Below are 25,655 nucleotides of genomic sequence, written 5' to 3'. Positions count from 1 at the left end.
TCGGCAAGCCAGCACCATACTCCGACGCTGGAATCCCGCCAGAACCGTAACGCTCATCTGGGCACCAGCACATGCCGGACTACCCGGAAACGAGGAGGCGCATGCCCTCGCCCGAGATCTTACCCTCCGGGCGGGAGAGCACACCGCCTCCTCCGCATTCTCCTCCTACAACAATATCGCTCTAACAGACAGACACACGCACTTCTTCACCCATCGCTATCAAACACGCAATCAACTTTCTGGCGCAGGCTTCAAACTCGCACACTCCCATACTCGATAGTCATGCACGGACGTTTCCCTGACCTATTCTACTCCTCCTGTCGACTATGCGGCAAACCAGGCGACTTTCTGCATGTACTGCTCACCTGTTCCACTTAACCTCCCCCCCCCCCCCCCAGAGGTGGCACTTACTGGGAACAGCTGATGTCAAGTTCAGCACTCCAGACCAACGACTCACCATCACCAGTGCCTCTAACAGGCTGGCCCTCCAGGGGCTGGCACATCATTTGTAAGGGAGGAACCCGCTGTGTGGGCCCCTCCCGCAGGCTATGAGGGGGTCACTGCCACCCACCTGTAATTTGTCATGGCCAATAAAGTTTACACCACCACCACCACAGCGTTGTCCACAGCGTGATACCGTCGACATAAAGAGTGTGCTTCGGTTGGGAATACAATTTTCGGGCGAAGGGGATGAGGGTAATGTTAAACAGGAAGGGGGAAAGGACGGGTCCTTGATGGGTGCCGATGCTCTGAAGCGTGTAAGAGGGGGAAGACAGAAGGCCGAAGTGTATCTCTGCCGTGCGGTCAGTGAGGAATGCTTGAAAGTAGGTGTACGTGCGCACACCTACGTTCAAAGGGGATAGAGCAGTCATGATCGCCTGATGTTCAATGCGATCAAAAGCTTTGCAGAGATCCAAAGCTAAGACTGCCTTGGTGGGACCCGGCAGAAGCGGGTCGAATATGTCGTGTGTGAGTTGCAGCATGGCGTCCTGTGCTGGTAGATGGGGGCGGAAACCCACCATGCTATGCGGGTATAGATTGTTGTCCGCCATGTGACTTGTGAGTCTCGCTAATACAACATGCTTGAAGAGCTTCCCGAGGCATGAGGTTAGCGAAATCGGGCGAAGGTTTTGGAGTGTGAGTGGTTTGTTAGGTTTGGGTATGAATATTACCTTCGCGTGGCGCCAGGCCGGCGGGACGTTACCCTCCCTCCAGCACTGGTTGAAGTATTTCGTAATCTGGGTGATCGATTGGTCGTCCAGATTACCGAGCGTGGAGTTCGTGATCTGGTCTGCACCAGGTGCGGAGTTGGCGCGGAGAATCAGGAGGGCCGCTCTGACTTCCGTATCCGTGATTTCGGTGTCGAGGGCGGGAATGGCTTGTCCTGTGTAGTGGGGTAGAGGTGTGGGTGCACCTGGAGAGGTGTACATGGTTTGAAGTGTGTCTAGGAGGGCGTCGGGATCGTCATTGTGTTCGTGTGTGAGGCGTGTCACGTGGTGTTATGTTGCTGATTTGGTGTGTGTGAGGTCAATGAAGTGTCGGAGGAGTTGCCATGTGCGTTTGCTGGACAGGTTTCCGGCGATGCTGTCACATATCTGTCCCCAGTTGGATCGGCAGAAATCCTCAGAGTGTTGTTGGATTTGTGTCTGTAGCGCGGCAAGCCGCTTTTTAAGTGTCCTCTTATGTTTGTTGCCTTTCCAGCGTTCCAGGGGGCTGTGATAAGCCTCCCATAGGTGGGGTAGACGTGTGTCCAGGGTAGGGGTTTCGGTGGTAGTTTTAATGTGTTGTGGTGAACGTCATGCTTGAGTGATTGCATCCATGCGTCGATGTCTGCGATGGGAGTGTCTGGAAGGGCGGTGCGTGCAGCTTAAGGCATCATCCCAGTTAATGTGTTTGTGTATTGTATTTGCGTGACGGGGTGGTCTGTACCGGACAGTGATTTGTATGATGTAATAATCACTGCCCAGTCTATGTTGTGTTCTGTTCCAGGTAATACCGGGGAGGTAGCGGCTCAACGTCAGGTCAGGACTGGTGTCCATGCTGACACTGTTGCCGATCCGCGTAGGCGCCTGAAACATGTTGTGAACAGTGGGTTGGAGGTTCTGCAGGAGCAGCCAGAGCCTGCGACTTCTATGTGTCGTGGTTGTGTATCCCCACTCAATATGCTGACTGTTGAAGTCCCCACCGATGAGTAGGGGATGTTTCCCTGCTAGATGGTGTAGCTTTCGCAGAAGTGATTCTAGCGGGGCCATCGGCTAGGACGGGGGGTGGTATATATTTGCTACAAAGATTGAAGGAAGTGCATGTGTGTGATGTATAAGTTCTGTGATCACGCAGGGCATCTCAGACGTGATGAGAGGAGTTTTTAGGTGAGGCTGTGGTAGATGTGTGCGGTCGCCCTGGGTGCGCTAGTGGTATGTGAGTGTGTAGATGTGTAGCTGGAAAGGGTTGCCCGGTGTGCAGTTTCCTGGAAAGAAGTATGTGGGGTGTAGGTGTGATGATGGGAAGGAGAAGTTGCAGAGGTGCGCGCTTGTCCCGGAAGCCGCGGCAGTTAGAAGTTAAATGGGGAGATAATTAGTGTTCCATCCCGCCATATTAGATGGTGGGTGGATTGAGGAGGGTAGAGTGAGACGGGTGTCAATTGGTATGTGTTGCTCAGGAAAGGTGGTTTGAGCTTGCGGAGGTAGGATGGGGGAGTGGAGGGGGTTTGAAGTTGGGTGAAACGATGGGTAAGATTGTGTTCCATGAGCTCCAGCATCTTGGTAAGCATAGCGTCCATGCGCTGCTCAAGTTTTTCGACTGGGGTGGCTGCATGGTGATTGAATCTGGCCTCGAGGCGGGCGTCTAGCTCTTTTAGTTTGTGGCCAAATCTGGCTCCGAGTGCTGCCATGGGAGGGGTGTGGCGTCTGAGGTGCGCTGCTTCTTTGCGGCGGGGGAGTGCTCGAAGTGTCTGTGGATGATGAGGTCGGGTTTATGAGAGAGGGTGCTGGTTGAGGGGGAATGGAGGGGGCGGGGGTGCTTAGGAGGGGGAAAAGGCGGCTTACCTCGTCGCTCAAGGCCCTGAGTTCCTGGTCTCTCGGATCTGTTTGGGAGGACTGGGGTGGTGGGCGATGACGGGTGGCGTTGTCAGAAACGCGGTCTTCCCAGGTGAGACGCGAGTTCTTGCTCCCGTTCTGTCGGGATCTAGAAGATGACCGGGAAGCCGTCGAGCTGCGTCCGTTGGTTGTGGTTTGTTGATCGCAGCGGGAAAGCCGTGACGTGGGCGGGGGAGAGAGAGCATTCCTCGGGGACGCTAGTTTACGGCCTCGTGCCTTGCAGTTCCAAGTTCCGGTCATACGAGGGCCTCCGCAGAGAATGCAGCTGGGGGTGCATGAGGGCACATATTCTTTGGGATGGGACTGCCCGCAGCGGGGGCACTTTTAGGATCTTGGGTGGACACTGTTATGAACAGGATGCACACCAGCCGAAGAACATTAAGGAGCAGAGTCCATCGACAGGGATGACCACGGTAGCGGCAACAGCAGCGGCGATTTCGACAGGCCGTTTTACCCCGCGATGACCCCACCAAAAAAAAAGGATGACTGCTGGGAAGTATCTATGAGGGTCTGAACTGAATACGTTGCGGCCTGTAATTTTTATGAACTACATAGCACATACCATGCTCGAGGTATAGTACTCCGATGGCTGCTTCTGGCGATGTACTTTGTAACCATCTTGTTCATCGACATGGGCGAATAGAACCATAGCGCTTGTCGCAATTCAAGACGCTCAAAAAGCTCTGCTTCACCCTTCTTTCGAACTGTGGCAGCCTGTTTGGGGTTTTCGTTCCGTGAACTACTGTCAGAGCGCCAACCACCAGTTTGCATCCAGTGAGCTTATATACGAATTTTGCTGGGTAGGAGAGTTCTCACTTGCTTAACCTGCTCTCGTTTGTTCTCTACCGACTACCTTTTTATATTAGCGCGGAGAAAATCGCACTCTGAAGACGGGGGAACAGTGTTGCTGTACTATCGGAGACGAAAGTAAATGAACCCTCCTCCACGCCGGTCTCGACACCAGGAGTACACCACCATGTGACACTCGCCTGCAGTGCGGCACGGTTCTGAACTTGGAAAGGAGGACGTTAACTTTTGTCCGCGATTGTGCGTTCACCGATGCTATCTGCATTGTTTATTCATTATGTGCTGAATGCGTCATTATGTGGTACCGATGGACAGGTTGAACTGAGCACCGAGTTCCTTGAAGTGGTGTAAGACAGGCTTCCGGGCCCGCGACTGCTGCTCGAGGGAAGAGAACAGTTCCTGCTAAAAGCCACGTCCGCCTATAAGCGGTACGTACTAATACCTCTGAATACTACAGTAGATGAAGTGTGTTGCACTAAACGAGTTGCGAGATATTACACCCTTTATCTTATTTAGGTCAATGTTCTGTAACTAGTGTGGGGCGAAAAAAGCGACCATAAAAACGCGGAATTCGATTCTCCTATTAGGCCTCTTGCAGCTATTTGATTCGCAGACTGTTTTTTAGCCGTGGGTTGCGAAGTATCTGTTTTCGCACCAGCGAGGTCTGTAAAGAACAGAAGTAGCACGAGGTGAAGTATTACCACAATTTAGTCCTTACAGTTCGATTTCATTGACAAGCTTTCGTTAATAACGGTCTTTTGCTTGCATCACCTGCGCAGTTAAGTGACAGTACCTTATCCTTTTTCGTTGCTTGCATCACCTTCACAGTTCAGTCACAGCATTTCATCCTTTTCCGTTTCTCCAGGTACGCGATCAAGATGCGGGCGCTGCTCAAGTCGTACCTCATCGAAAGCGAGAGCGAGGCCCTCTCCGGGAATGTGTCCAAGCTCAGTACGTGAAGGAGAAGAACGACCCTACGGACATGGCCATGGTGCTCGAGAGCCAGGTCGAGCACGTGGTGCGTCGAACGCGCGAGGAGTTCTTCTCTCAGCAGCTGGACGAGGCTCGCGAGATCCTTAACGTCTCCGCCTGATACCAGCTGAGGCATCGTACGTTTTCTTTTCTGCATATAGCGCTTTCAATCTGCTATTCAGCATAGTTGTGGTCGGTGCATATCGAGGGAAGCTGGTCGTGCGAATAAACGAGCCTAGAACAGATACGGCGCACGAATGGAACGCTAAACGTTGTCACCTTATATCTCTTGTTAACAGTGTTGTATTCGTGTCACTTTCTTTGTCCTTCGCTGTTTTGTTTAGCCGTACGTAGAACTTAATGGTTGAAGCCACACTGCAGGAAGGAGTACCAGCGCCCGCAAACTTAACACGAATGACGAAGCGCGTGGCTTGGAGGACTGACACTTCGCCGCAGAGTGCTGACCGTGCTCCACGGTGTGTTTGCGGCGATGACGATAACGGGTGCCCTGTCGCCGCTATCGTCAGACAAAGCCACGCGCTTGAGCATTCGCGTTATGCTTGTGGGAGAAGTTACAGTGCAAGGAGGGAGGCGATAAATCTGTACTACAAATTAACTAATGCTTGTGGTTGATACCATTTTCCAGTGCGAGCAGCCTCCTGCCGTTTCCCGCCCCCTCCCCTTCCCAGGAATAGAAATGCGTGCATGGCTGGCGTTCAGCCTTTAGAGCGGAAGCCTGAAAGATTGCTCTGTTCCGGGAGGAGGGGGGGGGGGGGAGTTCTGTCGCCCTAGTTCGTCGTGGTGTCCCTTCGAAGCACAGCGCAATGCACATACTTGCTAAGCCGGGCTGACTAGCCGTACAATGATTCATTCTCAAGGTAGGTAGCATCCCTCCGACCAAATAGACAGATGGTTAAGACTTCATATCAACGACGGCAGTCTCCCACCTACGTTACGCAGGCTACCAGGAATAGCTTCCGAAACGTGCTTCGTTCCCTGTTATGAGCCTCTCACGTCAAAAACGAAGGATGCTTCCGTAAGGAATCTTAAGTGCCTGAACGACCGACTTGCTTAGTTGGCGTCCTAATTCTATGCGAGAGGCCGCCGGAGCACTAACACATTCGACGGCGACTCATTTGAAAAGTTTGGTGCAGTATTAATAAATAGACGATTACTATGGTCGTGGCGGGAGCATCGTGGGTACTAGCAAGCTGAACTAGTCTGCCCCTCCAACCCCTGCTCCGGGTCTCCGACAGAAAACATTCGACAAATAATGGGAAGGAATCCTTCGAGCTGGCAGCGTTATGTGCATTTGGTGCTCAGTAATGCCTCTTGATTGTGCCTCCTGCGAAAGGAAAGCTTTAAATAAAAACTGGTATAGGGACCATTCTCCCCACGTGTTTTTCAGCATCTACTGCAGACATTTCCCCACGATGCATGTTTTGACAAAGGTCCATGATCTAGTTTTAGCGTTTTTCGTTCGATGGCAGCCGTAGACTGGCTTTACACCTTACGGCGACTATGTTAATGCTAACAGCTTGTGGAGGATAAATCCTTAGAGTATTATGTGGGGTCAGGACGCAGGTGACCTACGAGCTTCAGTCCTCGGAAGGTGGCATCCAGAGCTTCCCTGGGTGGTGTCCGATGTTCTCCTGCGCATCGTGGTCAACACGCCCTCCTGCGTCCCCGTGCCGGCATCGCGCAGCAGCTTCAGCCAGCGACTCGGTGCGCTGCTGCTGGGCAGGCCGCACCCTGGTGGCGGAGACTAGGACGGCACGCAGCACGGTGACACGCAGGTGCTGACGATCCTGCTGAGGCTCATGTACGACTGGATCGACTCCAGTCGCGAGTTCCTCTTCATCAGGGACCCGCAGGAGTTGGGCCTCTACACGAACATCATGCTCGAGGCCTGCGTCAAGGTGCGTGGTGTCAGCAAAAGAACTGCGTGGGGGGGAGATCCGGGGCAACACGATCGGAAAAGGCTGGGCTCCTTTACACTCTTCGTGCATGAGAATCTTTTCTGGATCGCCGTTCACTGGCTTGCGTTCTTCGCCATCCAACACCCGTAACAAGCGGGACAGAAGAAGCAATATGGCTCGTTTACTCGAACAAAACTTAGTGTGTCTTGTTATACCGAAACATGCACAGCTACATGTGGCAGCTTTGAAACAAAGCGCCATGCACTGCTGTATGGGAAGCTGTCGAAGTGCTGGCGTTTATTCTCGTTTGACCTCACAGCTGCATCGACAGTCTACCAGGATGGCGGCGACCTTGTCATTGGATAAAAGCACCAGTTTGTGCTGATTGTGCAGTATGAATTAAAAGTTTTAACATAGCGCAAACATGCTAATGCATGTGCCGGATAAGCTGCGTTTGGCCAACGGCAAAGGACACGCACCTGCCTGCATACTTGCAGCAGGCAACCGGCAGGTACGGTTACGACTAGGCTATTAAGCCTCCGCTACCATGCTGTTATAACTTAATAATAAAGGACAGTCTTGCTACATCGATGGTTTCTCCTGCCTTATGTTCGGTTTCGTTTCGAACAATCAGGAAATGCGCACGATTGGGCGCTTAACGGTGATTAAGGTTTATGCTGTGAAAGTTTTGAGAGCTTAAGAAGGCAGAGAGGGCATTTGTAAGCACTTTCAAGGTTTTTTAATGCTCCGGGCGTGAAAAAGTGAGGGCGATTTCATGGGGTAACACAGTAATCTTATGTCACCGCACTATCCGAAACAACGTATTCATAGATAAATGCACTTAGAGTGGGTGCTATCCTGCGAGAGTCTGTATCGGAAGCTCGCTGTTCACTTTCTATCGCAGGTATCCCGCTCCCTTTCGAGGGACGTGCCGCCGCAGAAGCTGGTGATACTGTGCCTGCGCTTCGCTTGCGCATGGTACCTTAAATCTTCCAGGGTGGAAGCAACGGCGGAGAACTCATCTCCAAGGAGTGTCGGCACCGGTACTGGCTAGGGCACCTGGCCCTCATCACGCTCAACCGGCTTTCCATGTTCTGCAACCTGGCGTATCTGCGCAGGGCACCCGAGGGATGCCCCTCCACAGAGATGATCGGCTATTTCACACCTCAGTGAGTTTTTTTTTTTGTTAAACCGCATGGACACAAACTTTCGAACGCCAACAAATGATATTTGTTTCATGGGCGTAAGGAGAGGCCTTCTAACAAGTTTCAATCGCAGGCGTTGAGGGAAAAATACTTTAATGTTATTCTGAATGTTGTCCGAGGATCCGCTCGGCATTTCCACCGGCATCCAGTGACGTCAAGGTGCATTTGCCCCAAATATTGTGAAGTCACCGAACTTACCAGTGAGCAAGCAGTGCTTGGTGCTTGCCGGCGTCGCCGACGTCATTAGGAATGTGGCTCGAGAATGTGGTCACTAATGCGAAGTCCAGGTTGGCCGGTCGACCCCGACGTCGAAGTGCACTTCAGAGCCAACACCGACAGAGACCGAAACTGCCTAATAGTTTGGGCATAATAATTCACCCTGTGCACTGGTGTTTCCAGTTCATCTTCATGATTACTAGGCCCGTGGGTATCTATCATGGAAAAAAAGCGGAGACTCAGAAAGTTTTCGTCTACACCTCTTTAAAGGGCAAAACATTCGAAATAGCAGCAAACAGCTACAAGGGAATTCAGGCCGCAGCAGAGCAGGGTGACCAGACACCGGCCGTCGGGATCGATGCCGGCGGCTGATGCGACCCGTAAAGTCGCCAAGGGAAGGCACCTGGCAGGTCAAGTGCTTGTCTTGAGGAAACTCAATGTGGCTAGTGCGCGGTTTGGGCATGGTCGTCCAGCGAACGGGCAATATTTATTCATTACGCGAAAGCGTAAAGGCCCCGTGTCACAGAAAAGCCGGCATTGGCGTTGCCGTCGGCGTGACGAACAAATCTGGACTGGTCGAAAAGGTGGCTCTTACTAGAGAGCCACATCGGAAACCCCCGACTCTCGGGTCGCGAGTCAGACACGCTACCGCTACCCCACGCAGGCACAGTCGTACGGTTCGGTCAGAACGGTGCTTTATATGTATGTCGTGTATCGTGCAGTCTTCCGCATAATGATTGTGATTGTGAAAGAGGAAAGAGTGTCCGTGTCTGCGTGGGCAAGGGAAACCACTGTCGCGTTATAGCCTTAAAGGGACCATGAAAAGAATTAAAAGCCGCTTGTAAATGTTAGAAGTTATGCTCAGAAGCACTGACACCAAGTATGAGTCTTCGGAACTGAGCCGTCAATTTATTATGGCTTTTTAAAAATCGCGTTTTTTAAAATTCGCGGGCCGTTTGGTGTCTTCGTAGGGAGCGATTTTGAAACCAAAACCGGGAAAACAGACGTCACTAGTCCCATGACGTCGGTAGGCCACCACACGCTGTCATTCGCTCGAGCCGCGGCAGCTACGACGTCACGGGCACACTTCCGGTAGCGGTGAAAATCGTCTGCTCGAGGCGCCGCGCGACCCCCTCGGGCAAGCGCGGGCCAGGGCATTGCCTTCACGCATATGTTTTCAATTTACCTCTGCCGCCTCTTTCTGCCGGGAGTTCGGGAGCAAAGAAAGCGCCGAGATATATGCGTTTTCAATTTACCTCTGCCGCCTCTTTCTGCCGGGAGTTCGGGAGCAAAGAAAGCGCCGAGACCGGACAGACGCTGCCGACGCACGCTGCTCCTCGGGAGTGCGACAACCGGAAGTCGTAAAACGAACGTCAGCGAATGACGTATTCATGGGCGGAGTCAGTCCCGGAGCTGTTTTCTTTATTTTTTCTTGGTGCTCCGCGTGTATGAGTTGAGGGGGGAGAGGAGGAGCGTGATTTTTAATCGTCTATAACTTCGTTGTTATTCATGCTAGCTCGAAAATTCTTTCGCTGGGGTGACGAGTGATGGATTGTCTATCTTTACGTAATCTCACTTAACTTGTTTCATAGTCCCTTTAAAGGACTATAGACACGAGACTTTTGCTTGACTGTTTTCTCCTTTCAAACTATGCGTTAGGCATTGGTATACGCGAAGCACCCCGTGCTAGTCGCTTACGACCGCTAAATAATCTATAATAGAATTTCTGGACGCTGTTTCGTTATCATCCTCCAAACGATAGCTATGACGCGTAGTTGAAATTTAGGTCGTGTGAGGCACGAAATACGGCAGTATGACTGCTGATATACCGTTTGTTGTAATTCTAGGTCTTGAAGCAGGCTGGTTTAAGTGCTTTTGGCTGTTTCTTACCTCTTGGCTTGACTTGTTGTTTGCGTCGGCTGTGTGTTTGTTTGAACCCTGATTAAGTCAAATGTGGATACCACCGTCGTATCGAGCACATTCAAATTAACCTGGGCATCGATTTTTGTCAAAATCGATGACGGTCAAATTTCGGGGGTGTGGTGGGCCAAATTTTTGCAGTGGCCCGGATTAAATTTAGAGACTACCATCGTACTGAGCACATTCAAATTAGCCTGGACATCGGTTTGGGTTCAAATCGATGGTCTAATTTCGGGGGTGGGCCAAATTTTGAGACTGGACCGGGTCAAATTTGGAGACTACCATCGTATCGAGCTCACCGGACTGAAACTCGAGTCGAGCACTGAGTAAAGCTATCGCTCTGATGTTGCAAGAGGACGCATCCAAAGGGCTAGGATATGTAATGTATGTCGTGTCCACCTGCTACGAACGGAACAGAAACAAGCCACCGTTATCACCTCGGCTAAACTAAGAATGGCACCACGTACCGTCGCGCATGCGCACGCTTCTAGCTGTGGCATGGCACAAGGAGCACGAATGCGCGCATCTGCTCATGTGACCAATGCGCCAAAAAGGGCGTCTTCTTTTCCGCGCAGTTATTCGAGGTGTCGTTACAGTACCGGCGTGTCCGCTTGTGGAATAGGCGCCCTGTAATGGAAGGAACGCCGGAAGCGAAAGACGGGCTTGGAGCATGCCGCGCGGATTCTCAGCGGTCGCTGTCGTGCTTCAGTGTCGACGAGAACGTTCTGCACGTTCTTTGGGGTGAGTCCTCAAAGATTTTCCACGCTGGTTTATGACACCCAAGTTGTGCCTTTGGGCGTACGTTTCGAAAGACTTTAGGAGTCAGGAAGCCAGTTGCTTTGATCCTTTATTTCTACAGTTAGGTGAATGTATTAGGACGAAACGGAAACTTCTAGCGCTGCTATACTCGCGACCTTTCCAGCTAGCCCTGAGTGCCTATTGCTTATGTGCAGATGAAGAAATCTGCATGGAAGAACTGCTTGGTTTTTCCTTCGAGCACATCGACAAATTGGCTGCTCGTCGGGGCAACACCGTGACGAAGGAAGAAAAGGAGCGCCTATGGGACTACGTAAAGCGTATGCGGGTACGTGCACATCGGGCATAAGCGCTCTTGGTGCTTGCATGCCCCCTCATCGTTGTCTCGCCGCTGTGACTAAGCGGGTTTGGCATTCGTTTACTGATCATAAGGTCGCGGTAGCGAATCCCGGCAGCGGCGGCCTTTATTCGATGGAGGCGAAATACACGGGCGAAGAACGCCTGTGTTGTGCGAGGTCTGCGTACTACGTTGAACCCTAGGTGGTGTCAATTATTCCAGGACCCTCCAGTACGGCGTCCCTCATTGCCCATGCGTCGCTTCGGGACCTTGAACCTCGCATGCCGTACAGGGTCGTCCACTCTTAGTTAGAATGCGCTAGCGCATGGCATTACTCTTTGGAGGGTCACTGCGTCCGAAACGGATGCGCATCGAAGCGAAGTGGCAAATGACGCGAAGCACCACGTCCAGGTACACCTTCTGCTGCGCCACTTTGCTGCGATGAGCGACTGTGTCGCACGCGGTGGCCCTCTGAAGAGTGCGGCCATGCGGTAGCGGGTTCTAACTAAAAGTGGACCACCCTGTACATACCAAACCGAACCCTATAATTTAGTTTGTTTTCATTGTTGTTAACACGTTAGCATTAGAATGGTCTGTGCAAGCGGGAATGGAGACCGCAGTCACACGTGCTGCGGCGCGAACCTTTGCCATCTTCACAACCTGCCCACCGTAGCAGATGGCAGTTAAATCAGTGATTTGTCGCGAGAGGTTGCACAGGAAGAGCAACCTGAGTCTTACAAGCCCCACCGGTGGCTGTGTTTGAAACAGCCACCAGCCGGGGCAGTGGCGCATCGCTTAACCGCTGCACGTACTGCGCCAGGAGTGCTATAAGGACTATCAGCAATCTATGAATCTAGAGAATGACCAGTTCTGCATATATGGGCAGTTGCTAGAAAAGAATCAGCAGCAACATAAAATGCTTATTCAAACAATCCGCCGCGGATCTCGTAAGGTATTTTTTTTTTTTACCTGCGGTGGGCTGTGGAGGTTCGATAACTTTACAGGTAGCACTTGTTTATGGACAAATGCGCTGCCTGTGACCATTGCCTTGCGGCAAGTTTTTGTGTTGTCCTATACAGTTTACCAGTCTGCATGACGGGCACCTTTGGCAAGCTGAATGAGAAAAATGTCTAGAGGACGCAATTAATTGTCGTCTCGAGGGACTGGTGCATATTTCTTTGCAATGTGTCGGTAACATCCGGATGTACCGACGGCTGGGAGCGGCGCTTTTAGAACTTCCGAAAGCGGATGGCATGTGCGCGAGAACTCGATGCGTGTTTGAAAAATTTCTTGGGAAAAATTTTTCGAAGAAAAGCAGCGGCGTTCAGAGTGACTGAAAACACTCTCATTTCTCGCTGAGCCACATAGCATTACTCGTTCCTTTGTGCTATAAGTTTTAAAGCAATAGCTCAACTCAGTGCAAAACTCGTATCAGTCCATGTGCTCGTATGACCTTCAAATGCCCTTCGGTCTTGGTGGTTTCACAGCAACAGCCTTAAGTTAGATGCCGAAGCATAATTTGACTATGGCCGATGCGATGGTATCTCCCAATTAGACCCGGGTCGTTTCTCAAATGTTGCCCATCCCACCCCCAAATTTGGTTCATTCCACCCCCGAAATTTGACCTTTTTCGATTTTGACGGAAATTGGTGTCAATCTAATTTGACTATGGACATCACGGTGGCAGTCTCCAAATTTGACCCAGGTCACTCCAAAGTTTGGCCCACCCGGGCCCCCAATTTGACCTACGACTTGGACCAAACCTTGTCCAGCCTAACTTTACCTTTGTCATTACGTTGGCTTCACCTTTGAGAGGCCTTAACATTTAAACGGAATCCAAAACATGTCGTTTAACAATATTCGCGTGATAGACTACCAAGAACAGCCATGGCTCGACCATATGGTGTAAGAGTTAAACTGCCGCCAGTTTTTTCTGTGACCGAGCACGATAGCATTTCATTTCCAAGTGGAGTGTGGTTTCTGAACAACGGGCACTACGGCGCAGTGTGCATAAAATTCTGTAAATATAAAACGGAGATTTGCAAGACTTCAACGCGTGCTTGTGTGGCAAAAAGAAAGTGTGCTAAGTGCTTTGAGTAGTACAGTTGCGTTGTTACTCAGATATATAGTTTGAGCTTACTTTTGGCAAGTGCGAATTTTCAAACATTGATAAAACTCGGAGACTCGCACGTAGGGAAGTTGGACGCTTTTTGGCTGCTGTGTGCTAATAAAACACTGTTTCCACTTTCTCTAGTCCAGATAGCTCGTTTCTTTTTAGTCGATAATTTTCCCTACGTTATGTGGGCTATGAACTCTGGTAATTTGCGTTAACTATATAGACCAGAATTATCCAGATTGTATCCACTCACGCAGTTATTCGTTGGTAAAGTGAAAGCCTTGCACGCCATGCAAATGGCGCAGTGATTTCCGTGGCGCAGTGATTCATCAGTGTCATCCCTATTATAAACGGTTGCGAAGTAAACAGGCGTTTTCTAGTAATTTTTACGGCTTAAATAGGAGTCGCTGCGGGGGATTTCCATCGTTTGAAATACGAGTGAAACTCGCTGCTCACGGTAGCATTGAATACTCTGCAAATTTCAGATTGTGACTGTTTGGAGTAGTGACCCTTTTAGTGCACCCTACAACGTGAGCATAAGGCTGCTTCAAGCGTGTAGCCATATGTCCGACGGCTTAAGCGACCACTTGACAGCGTGCTTCCCGCTGAAACATGTAGCTTGGGATTCACTGGTGCCTGTCCTAATCATTTTTTTTTTCTTTTATCGCCGCTGTGAAGAACGAGGAAGATGAATGGGTCACTAAAGACTCCGTGGCCTGGGACGAGGTTGACGCCCGCTACGCGCTTCGGACCAGGTCCATTTCGCTGAGCTCTCTGCCCAACGAGCTGGTGTTCAGTGGCAGTGGTGTGCAGACGCCACCCCCACTGCTGTACTCGAGCAGAAAGCTGTATCCTCGGCAGCGGCCACAAGCTACAGGAGGAGCCAGCGGCACGGAGGTAACTTTGTGTGCTCGTCCGCTGCTGTTGATTAAACGGGAACGTTAACCATGGCACGCAGGGTCTATTACGATTCGGCAGCGCGAAGAACGAGACGGGCGACGCATGCGCTTACTTCAAACGGTTTATTTCTGTAAACGCGCGCACGTGGCGAAAGGCTAGATGCATGGTGCGTTCTAGCAGTTGCAGCGAAATGTGAACATAATACAGAATAAACGAGATGCCCCATATCGAACAGCGCAACTGAGGAAAGCCTGATAAGAGTATCATAACCCCTCTTGCAGTACTTCCGTAAAAATAAAAGGGGGGGTCTCGAGCCGAATAAAATTGAACCTGGACAGTTGTATGCCTCTTCTACCTGGCGTTTTCGTGTTCATTTGCTTATCAAACTTTGTTACGTGCCATATGCGTTCGTTGACGTTCATACTTCGCTGTGGTTTAAGGTCACATGTCGCGGGCCTGGCCTCTAGGAATAAGTGTTTACCGAATTAAACCATAGCTGAAATTTAACGCTTGTGTTGTCAGTCCCTCTTCTGCGTATTTCTTGGTTTCTTTGGTTTGAATTGGAACGGGATCCGTCGCACATAGCCCGACTTTCAATGTTTAGCAGAATCCAACATGCGTTATTGCTTCAGCATGCTACTACAACATGTGCTAGTGTTTGTTCTGTAATCAATGCTCTTGTTCAGCACTACTGGCGCACAGCCTTAATTTCTGCCCGCATCACCAAGCGAGTTATCGCGTGCTTGCCAACAGATCCTCCTCGAAACGACGCGATGCCATGCAGCCGATTAAGCGGTGTTCAGAACTGTTATAGACCGTCAAAGTGCGTTATCTACAAAGTTCTGAGCCATGGTTAAATGGAGCGCGGCCATCCGTTATGACCATTATTAACCCGACGACCACAGAGTGTTTGTGACACTATCGCAGCCGGCGAGTTGTTTTCTATTCTTTGTGGGCATAAGGTACCAAATACAAATAGTTGTCTAGCATGTCGTCCCCCCCCCCCCCCCCCCCGAGGCCAGAATGTTTTGGCATTTGCCTCGCAGAAAGTCCTAATGGAAGTGCAACCGCTCAAGGATTTAGGTGTAATTACTTACCCGCGTGAAATCTTCCACAAAATCGTAGTGCCAACTGTCACATGTTCTCCTCAGTGTCCCTCCCCCCCCCCCCCTCCCCCAGGAGAAGAAAACCCTCCGGTGGCATCTGTGCGAACATTAGTAAGAAGTAGTCCGAAACGGCGAGACATTACGCTTTCCGACGCATTTCTTGCATGTACAGCGGGGGCTGCGAACATTGTACTGTTATTCATATCACAGGGCTTGGTTTAGTGGGAGCATATTTCAGTTTAGTGACCTCTTCCGCGTTTTCTTCTCAATGCGACGAGTGCCGGTGCGCCCTTCATTTTGACTTTTGGAAGTCATTTTTAAGCCTGAAAACCAAGGCTTCAGAAGCCGCCGTGGTCTCTCAGTGGTTATAGTGCTCGGCTGCCGAACCGAAAGACGCGGATTCGATCCCGGCAGCGGCGGTTGCATTCAGATGGGGGCGAAATGCTAGAGGCCCGTGTACTGTGCGATGCCAGTGCACGTTAAAGAACCTAAGCTGATCGAATTTATCCGAAGCCTTCCGCTGTGGCGTCTCTCATAGCCTGAGTCGCTTTGGGACGCTGAGCCCCATGAACAAGACCAAACCGAGGCTTCAGATTAGTCGTGGAAGCTAAACATATTCAAAAACATAAGAACACTTGCGGAATTCCGTCGCCTATACGGCCCTCATACCTAGTGCTTTTTTTTATCTGTAAAGATTCTCCTTCACGAAGTCGTGAAAGATATAACATTGTGGTCTGTGCATGGGCATTGCACAGCATGGCGGACATCATGTCCGCCATAATGCAGTCATATAATCATCAGAATGGTCATATGATGGGATCCCGAGCGCAGCCATACCGGATGACATAGGTGAGGTTTTCGCTGCGCAAGCAGCCTAGAGGGGGGCGCGTTCGAATCTCTATAAAGGAGCTTGGACAGAAGCGTCGTGCAGCTAGCACCAAATATTACGGACGAGTTCCCAGCCTTTGTATTTTCTCTGCCTGCTTCCGGAGACACATCAGGCTGGAGCCACATTCGCTCGGTCACCTCTTGTTTGCTTCTTTCGAACATGTGCTTACATGCTAGAACACTATAGCTTCAAGAAAGGTTCCTTTCTGCCCGTTACTTCGTTCGTGGCCACATGCAAGACGATAGGCTGGGTGCGCAGTTCAGCTAAGAACTTGAACCAGAGGAAGAGAGCGATATAAATTAGGCTGGGCTATTATTCTGGATTGAGTGGCCTGTGGACGAATTATAAACACCTGAAGGAGGTAATCTGCGTTTCTGCATTAGCATATAGGGGGGGGGTTGCTTTTTCTTGATTTCCTTTTGTTATAGGCTCAACTAACTAAATCCTTCCTGTCGGGAATCTTCGCAGGTCTTGTCCGAGCTGCAGCCAGCGGAATCTCTCACTCAGTCGGAAGTGTGGGACGTCGGGTCGCCTCGCCGCCGCAATATTGCGGCCATGAAGGAGGCTTCTGCACAAAAAAAGCATGGCTGGCAGCGCATGTTGCGAAAGGTGTTCCATAGCAGTCCCAAGCAGGGAACCCCAAGCGACTGCTTCGGAGATTTCGATGAGTTTTCCACAGGCGTCGCCATGTCGTCCAGCCCCTGCCAGGTGAGCACATACCGTACAATGTATATGTATATAATTACATACAGGGGTGGCGATGCCATGTCGATGCTGCGCGATCACCGAAATAGTGTCACGTGAAAAGGATAAAATGATTAACACATTTTAAAAACTTGGAGAGCATTGCAACCTGCTGCATTGGAGAAAGGCGAAAGCATTTGCGTTTGAACGTCAAGTATTTTTTGTAAGTCACCGTTGTAACGTGAAACTTATCACGTGGCGCTTGATGACGTCAGCAACATCAATACACATCCCCAACACACTTTATCGTCATACACGCCACAACATGTTCACTTCGTGCCCCTCGAACACGCTTGAACCAACGACCCTTCGTGGCATAATGCAATAGAAAAAAAAAAAAAAAACCCTTCGTGTCAGGCCTGGGCTCGAATCCCAGTGCCTGCGATTGCTTTTTTTTTTTGCGGCCACCTGAGGCGTACCACTTCCTGCAGACAGTTTGTGGAGGCATTTTGTGGACAACTTCCGGTGCCGGGTTTTCCTTCGCATGAGGCGTATAATGTCTTCGCATTAGAAAACGAGGTGCGAATAAAACTAAGCGGTAAAAGCTGACAGTGTAAATGGCCGGGGCAAAATAAACCAGATAAAAAAAATAAAACCGTAGCCAAAACGTTGAGTGCTTGCTAGTTGACATGTCTTAGCTGTATTCTCATGTACTACACCGCTAACAGTGTTATGCCGGAAAAACTATTCTTATAACTCAAAAAGCCTACTTTTAAATTGCAGAAAGTCTTAGGTGAAACACCCTATGTACCAAGAAGACAGGGACAGTGTTAACTGGAGGAATATGATAGAGGCATTTGTCTTGCATTGGACGTAGTTGAACCGCGGCTGCTGATGATCCCAGAAGCTGCCTACATAGTATCATAAGCGCCCAATTCTTCCGAGCCGGAGAGTGGCTATCGGAGCTGTAGCGCTCTAGAGCACTATATCGGAGCTAAGTATGAACAGTGCCTTCTCAATGCTGCTCGAAGCGCAGCTGACTGGCGTGTCTTCGGCGCAGCGACCTCGCTCACTGTCTGCTTCCCCCGCTGAATTCAATGCGGAAGGCAACAGCTGCGATCTGTTCGAGACGAGCACAAGCAGAGGCACATATTACCCATACACGGTTCTGTTTTGAGTAGCTCGTGGCCAAAAATGCAGCAGCCTGTTCCCTTCAGTAAATTTGGTTAGTTCAGCTTGGGATCGCCATTCTGATCCCCCAAGAACGGTATTCGTTACGCACCTTGACTGCTAAATTGCTTGCGATGTGGGCTACAGGTCTGTTTCGGCGCTTGTTCGCGGTTTAACGAGCACGAACACCTGGCGCATCTGCAATATTTCTGGTGGACACAGACGCGCAGGAATGTATACAGCACAAACCGTAAGGTGAGCTGTATATGCGCCTAATTGAGATTCCCTCTACCTCGCCCCTTTCACCAACCATCAAGTCAACTTCGAGGCACACTAGAGTTGATATATTTCGATGCATTACTGATGAACTGGCTAATCCAATATTCGTTGAGCATATTTATCTTCTCACTTGTATTGACACACACTCTTATAGTTTTGACTGAAAACCAAATGGCCCAATTTCTCGTATTAAATTTGGTGCCTGGTCAACTCGCAACAAAAGTAAACGTTGGGCTATCGCTTTATTTTTTTGCTCTGTCCTGCAGTCATCAAACTTTTGTGAAGGAATGTATGAGAATACGTCGCTGAATGCAGTCAGCACAGCCTACAGGGAACAAGAACGTCGGCCATATCAGTGCAGGACCCTGCATATTCCATGCCCACGCTCGCTCGCGTGCTGCTGTCGGTTGCACGTTGCTCGCCACGACGAACAGGCGCGCTCTCGATGACGTTGCCCGAGTCGCTGATGTTTGGGCGTCCTACAAAGGTAATCTGATAACACGCTCGTACTACATGACACACCTGCAGTGATAGCGGTGGTGTTGGTTCTTAACACGATAGCGTCAAAGACCCTGTGTCGCAGAAAAGCCGATGTCGATATCGTTGGCCGTGAGCGGAAAATCCACGGAAAATCCCCAAAGGACAATGTAGGGTAGAGGTGGGCCACCTCTGGTCACGTGACCTCGTGACGTCATTCTAACCTGCCCTACGGATTGTGAGCAAACTGCCGACCGTGGCAGTTAATGAGCATTCACGAGCAAACCCCACTGGTGGCAGCACCTGCCATCCCAGGGCAGTAGCGCATCGCTCAACTGTTGCACCACTGCGCCAGGAGCGGTACGAGGACTCCCAGGGATATATTTGAATGTAAAGCCAAGAATGATCAATTACGCACATATCGGCATTAACCTATTAATGCTTTTGCGTCATACCTTTAAAGCCGAGCTTAAAGGGCAACTGAAGAGGTTTTAGACTTCGATGAGTTTAAATGTGTGACATGCTGATACAGCCTGCGAAATCGTTTTCCTCTAGCATTTGAAATGGTGGCGCAATTGCCGAAAAATTCAGGGGGCACTTTGACTGTCTAAAGTGGGTAGAGGCGGAAGCGTTTTCCGCACCACCTTCGCTGTTTGTGTGGCACTGGTGGCGTCACATATAATTGAGTACTAATTACTAAGTGATGACAAATCACTAATTAATGGTTAATTAGTGATCAATGCCTGAATATTAATTAATTGCTAATTAATGACCCTTAAGCTCCGCCTTTAGGAGTGGAACGCGACAGCGTGTTGTAGCGCTGCCAGGGAGTCCACGGAACGGAACGCTACCACCCGTTCGGCGCGATGCCTTGCCCTTTGAACGCAACGGTTTTTGAGGAAAGGAAACGACGCAGTAATTGTCATCTCGGTGGACACCTGAACCGCACCGTAGAGGAAGGGAGGAAGTGGGAGTGAAAGAAGATAGATAAAGAGGAGCCGTAATGAAGAAAATGAAAATTGTATTTGAGGAAAGGAAATTACGCAGTAACTGTCTCACAAAATTCAGGGGGGCATTTTTTTACCTAAAGTGTGGTCACTGATGTGTGGTTAAGATGTTAAGCTTCACCCCTAAGAGTGGAACGCGACAGCGTCTTGCAACGCTGCCAAGGAGTCCATAGAACGCCATCGCCCATTCGGTTCTACGCCTCGCTCGTCGGTAAATTGGTTTTTGAGGAAAGGAAATGCATCTGTCTCTCATTTGTCGGTGGACACCTAAACCTCACCGGAAGGGAATGGAGGAGGATGAGTGAGTGAAGACACCGTATTCACTAGACGCGCCTTTGTTCATTCCAAACCGTCGAGCTGGCATGGCGGAGTGGATAGCATGCTCGTCTCGCACGCCGAAGACCGGGGTTCGATTCCTGAGCTCGACCAATTTCTTAATCGGTTTTATTTATTTATATGGCCTGACTAGTAAAGCTAATTAGGCTAATTGGGTAATTAAGCAATTAACTAAGCTCAGTCTCACTTACTTGGAGCATCACTATACGATCCCTTCAATTGGTTGCATGGTTACTAGCCAAAGTACAATTGGCCCCGTTTGAAATTCCCGCACTGTGACGTCACGACCGTTTCCACCAATTGAAAAGCGTGACATTTTCTGTCGATAACTGCTGCTTACAACGATGAGACATTAAAGGCTTCCGCCTTAATAAAGCGGCGTCAGCGTTCAGGCTTCCCTACAGAGCCCAGAGACGGGCAGGGGCCCCGATAAAGACGTCACGTATGACGGCGCTACGTTTCCAGCGAAGAAACGGTTGTTTCATGGAAGAAGACCAACGCCATCGAAGGTGAAGCTCACGAACCATTGTTTGGCGTCATCGGACGACGCACAGCAGCATGCAGGCGAAGACAGCGGACATTTGAAATTTCGGCGACAGTGACGTCACTACGAGCTTCCCCGCATTCTCAACGCAGTGAAGCCTGAACATCGTCGCGGTTTTAATCGACGATTACGTCACCATTTTAAATGCTAATGCAAAAACTTTGCTTGCTTATTATAACCCTTGTCGTCACTACGTATAAAGTCTTAGGCCTTCCACACCACCGATCGGTTCTCACTTTATAAAATCCTGAAGAAAACTTTTCCTATATATAGTGTAAGGTGCATGATTGCCTTAGCTGCCTATGTGCTATTATACCCAACACAACACAACTTTGCTTGCTTTACCTAGAAGCTTCACAGTTTCGAATTGTTGAATAACCTCGAATACTCAAAGAAACCATTTCACCTTCCCTTTTTTAAGGCGGAAGCCTTTAATGCCTCATCGTTGTAAGCAGGAGCTGTCGACAGAAATGTCACGCTTTTCAATTGGTCGAAACGGTCGTGACGTCAAAGTGCGCGAATTTCAAACGGGGCCAATTGTACTTTGGCTACTAACCATGCAACCAATTAAAGGGATCGTATAGTGATGCTCCAAGTAAGTTTGACTGAATTTAGTAAATTGCTTACTTAACCAATTAGTCTAATTAACCAGATAAATAAATAAAACCGAGTAAGAAATTGGCCGAGCTTCGGAATCGAACCCCGGTCTCCGGAGTGCGAGTCGAGCACGCTACCACTCCGCCATGCCAGCTCAATGGTTTGGAATGAACAAAGGTGCGTCTAGTGAATACGGTGTCTTCGTTCACTCCCATCTTCCTCCCTTCTCGTTACGGCGAGGTTTAGGTGTCCAACGAGATATGAGAGAAAGATACATTTCCTTTCCTCAAAAAACAATTTACTGACGAGCAAGGCGTATTTGTCCGTGTTTCAGATTGGTCCAAATTGTCGTGACTTCACCGCGCGCGAATTTTGACGGGTGTCCACCGAAATATGTGAGACAGTTACTGCGCAACTTCCTTTCCTCAAATTCAATTTTCGACTAGTGTCTACTGAGATATGCTAGACTGTTAATGCCTAATTTCCTTTCCTCAAATACAATTTTCATTTTCTTCTTTACGGCCCCTCTTTCTTCTTTCACTCACACTTCCTCCCTTCCTGTACGGTGCGGCTCAGGTGTCCACCGAGATGACAGAGAATTACAGCCCCATTTCCTTTCCTCAAAAAACGTTGCATTCAAAGGGCAACGCATCGCGCCGAACGGGTGGTGGCGTTCCTTGGACTCCGTGGCAGCGCTACAACACGCTGTCGCGTTCCACTCCTAAAGGAGAAGCTTAAGCGTCATTAATTGGCAGTTAATGCATAAACAAAATATGCAGTGAACAATCGCGTAGCAGAATGCAGCACTCAGGCTTTCGCCTTTCACCACTTTAGCCGCTGAAGTTCCTCGTAATTTTCAACTTCTTACGCACGAAAAGAAAGTGCTTGATGGCTCGGTGACAATCTGATTCCTGGTGTCCTACATGAAAACACCGTAATTTCGCTTCCGCCATTGTGCACGCGCTTTCTTAATGAGACGTGCGACAGATCACCGAAAACACGAGGGTGTGTAGTGCCTGGACGCCGAACAGCTAGAGCCTTGCAAAGATACCACTTGCGCTGATTACATGTACAATCATGGAGAAAAGTTTACGGGGTACAGTTTCGCGGAAAAAAAAAAATAATTCTATCCTTTTAGCCTAACTAGCCACTCAGCTGGCATTCGTTCCAGCAGATGGGGCACGCTTGTTTCCTCATGCTTCCAAGCTTTTTATTGCCTTCCTTTGCCTCACTGCGCATGTATGTATTGTCAGCGGCGTAGTAGTTCAGAATACAGCTAAGACGTGCTAACTAGTGAGCTGGTTAACTCATATTGGATAGTTAACTTTTTAACTATTACTGTTAGGCTTCTTTATTATGGAGAGGCGCCGCAGTGGTGGCTCAGTGGTTACGGCGTACGGCTGCTGACCCGAAAGACGCGGGCTCGATCCCGGCCGCGGCAGCCGAATTTCGATGGGGCTTAAATTCTTGAGGCTCGTGTACTGTGCGATGTCAGTGCACGTTAAAGAACCGCAGGTGGTCGAAATTTTCGGAGCCCTTCTCTACGGCGTCCCTCATAGCCTGAGTCACTTTGGGACGTTAAACCACCGTGAACCAAACCATTATTTAGAGGTGTGTAGTCCAGCGTAAGCAATATCCATATCAGTTTTTAGAATTTCGAAAACGCGGTTACTCTCTGTGCTGTGGCCCTTCAAATTCTGGCTACATCGCGCAAAAATACATGCACTTCCGAGAAGCTTGCAGGCAAAGCAACCTCTCCAGTGCACTTAATTCGTCGAAATAGACAAAATTTGTTGAATAGCCGAAATTTGTTGGGCCAAAGCGCCGAGGGTAACCGCGTTTTCGAAATTCTAGGAACTGATATGGATATTGCGGTGTGCTAAGGTCTCTCAGTAGTTAAGGAACCTAACAGTAAGTCAGGAAGTTGACTATAGAGCATTAGGCAACCAGCTTGCTAGTTAGCACGTCTTGGTTGTGTGCTGATGTACTCCACCGCTAACAGTTCTACGGCGAAATAAACTGTTCTAACTCAAAAAGCGTATTTTTAAAAACTTTAAAGTCTTAGGTAAAGCACCCTATAGAGCATGGTTGGTCAGGCGTGTTTCCTTTTGCGTCGATTTCTCGTCACGTGAAGGCTCCCACAGAAGTGTTCGGTGCATGGAAGCCCCGTGGAAGCTTTTTCCTCTCGTGTTAGGCATGGAGCAACGATTAGAAGCGTGACTCTAAACTTTCCTGCGCGGCACTTCCCTGGGAGCTTCACAGTGCAGCCCTCAATGTCGGGATGCTCCTCCAGGCAGCGAGAGAGCTTAGATTTGTCGTCGTTTCGTTGTTCCGAAAGCTTTCTTGTTCGTGCACGGGACGTACTCGTTAGGCCCAGGAAGGGAACGCGAGAAAACTGCGTCACGCGGAGCTGTACGCAGGGATGTTGGCCCCGTCTGGGGCTTTGTGAAAATGTTCTGGAGCCTTCAACACGGTCTAATAGTGTATGTATCCCACTTTACGTCACACAGCTTTAATTCGAATCCATTGTAGTGCTATTTTATGACGCCGTGCGAGGCCACCATAGCTTGTATTTCGCTAAATCACGAGTAATTCCCCGCTATATCGCGCGAGAAAAGCTTGAAGTGTATTTTTTACATGCTTCATTATATTTTCTGCTTAGCTGCCACGAGTTCAGCGATGCCGGTTTTGTGTTTCGTATCGAATGCTGGCAATGTCTATTTGCCAGTGGACGTGTAGGTCCTATAGATAGATGTTCTAGCTTTGTAAGTTGTGTTCTGCGAAATTTGTTCCACTTACCATGACGCACCGTTAATCCTGCCCCCGATAATGGGGAGTTCTTCTTTTTAACTGATGCACTGTTTAATGCAATTCCCCCGCTTTTCTTAACATTCAGTTATGTAAAGCACAGGAAAGTTAATTGTCCTTAACTTACTGAAATATAGCTTGGGTATACTCGTCACATGCTTCCGGTGATGAGGTGAATCTTCAGCCGGTCTTTTTTTTTTGTGTGGCCGTGGCATTTTAACGTGCAACGAAGAAACACAGGCTGCATCTGCAAGACCTCCCCAGTTAATACTGAGGCCACACGAACCCCAGAAATGTGTGCTCCTGCGTGCACTCACTACACTTCAAACATTTTCAACATCTTCCGAACTAAGGAGGTCGTGCGGTCAAGTAATACGGCGAAACCTACAGGCTAGTCGGCTTCTAGTACATAATTGATGCGCGCCCTAGATTACTGCAGTTCTGCGTGCGACGGATAAGGCGACTGAAAGCGCACGAGCCCTCTAGAGCTGTGCCGGGCGCGAGGCTGGTGCGAAGCACCTTACGGGGAAATGTGTCCCACGCATTACCGGAAAGTAAACTGCAGCTCGTCGTGCAGCGTTTGTATTATGTCAGCAGAGGCCAAGTTGCGCCTGTTGGCACACAACGGACGTGCAAGATCGGGAGTGTTTCGCTTTGTTCTTTCTGTAGGCTGCTGTTGCCTCGACCACGGGTGGACCTTCGCCACCGCCGCCGGCTACTTTTGACAAGGAGCGCCCTGCGGGCTTCCTGCGCCGGTCGCTGCGCCGTGTGGCCATGGCCACCAAGAAGAAAGACGCTGCTGCGCCAACCAAGGCTGACAAAGTGTAACGCCGCGCGCATTTTAATTTTTACTTTCTTTTAACACACTTCTTGACGAATAAAGAGCTTTTTTGAGAGAGAGTTGCTGCTTTTATTGCTTCGTCAATGGAATCGCTTGGCATATTGTTCTGGGCAGCTGCAGAGTAAGTCGCGCATATATGGCGCAGTATAGCATAAAGCGCGCTGCCACCGTGTATGCATTTTGGAAAATTGCTCCGAAGCCGAAGTGTAGATAGGGCCCTTCGTTTTCTTGTTTGTTTTTTTAAGTGGGGTTTGGGGATAAACACAGCTATTCTCTTCGTTCAAGTATAAACAGAGTAATTAAAAAAAAATCTAATTTGGATTTTATCGGGCTACTTTGCTTTTCGTCAGGAAATGTCTCTGTTCGCGTTGGTTTTCCTGCAGGAAAAATTACTCATATTTTTCTAAATGTTTTCTTCAGTCATCCAGAAATAGATTGTAACACAATCTTTAAGAAGTAAACCTTTTTTTCCCCTTCTTAGTGTCACCCCTGTGTGAACTTGATCGTCTCACCTAGGAATCTCTGCCGTTGTACTCTGCGAAAATTTTCATTCACCATCGCAACAGCAGTTTTAAACACTCGGCAGCTTCGCAGCAGAACTTCTTCAGCATGAGCACAATTAAGCAAATGCGGGTTCCCGTCGTGCCTGTGTTCTGGCCTCTGGCTTCGAAAAG

The 25,655-nt window shown here is 49.5% G+C and overlaps 1 protein-coding gene and 1 pseudogene across 1 annotated transcript; both read left to right on the top strand.

The window, feature by feature from the left end:
- The first annotated feature begins 2,725 nt into the window (after positions 1-2,725).
- Positions 2,726-7,966, top strand: LOC149353321 (uncharacterized; annotated as a pseudogene).
- Positions 7,967-10,766: 2,800 nt separating this feature from the next.
- Positions 10,767-24,968, top strand: LOC149353320 (uncharacterized). Its single transcript, XM_089575803.1, has 5 exons — positions 10,767-10,875; positions 11,088-11,218; positions 14,022-14,240; positions 16,707-16,946; positions 24,810-24,968. The coding sequence occupies exons 1-5, from the start codon at positions 10,767-10,769 to the stop codon at positions 24,966-24,968; spliced, it is 858 nt and encodes a 285-aa protein (XP_089431929.1).
- Positions 24,969-25,655: the final 687 nt, after the last annotated feature.

This window comes from Amblyomma mixtum, chromosome 3, assembly GCF_055824585.1.
Source record: "Amblyomma mixtum isolate Tamu chromosome 3, ASM5582458v1, whole genome shotgun sequence".
NCBI lineage: Eukaryota > Metazoa > Arthropoda > Arachnida > Ixodida > Ixodidae > Amblyomma > Amblyomma mixtum.
Note: the sequence above shows the minus strand (reverse complement) of the source record. Positions and strands in the feature narration are given on the sequence as shown.

Coding starts and splice junctions, on each gene's coding strand:
- LOC149353320 (XM_089575803.1), top strand. CDS start 10,767: ATGGAAGGAACGCCGGAAGCGAAAGACGGGCTTGGAGCATGCCGCGCG. Junction 10,876..11,087: donor CGTTCTGCACGTTCTTTGGG/GTGAGTCCTCAA, acceptor GCTTATGTGCAG/ATGAAGAAATCTGCATGGAA. Junction 16,947..24,809: donor TGTCGTCCAGCCCCTGCCAG/GTGAGCACATAC, acceptor TTCTTTCTGTAG/GCTGCTGTTGCCTCGACCAC.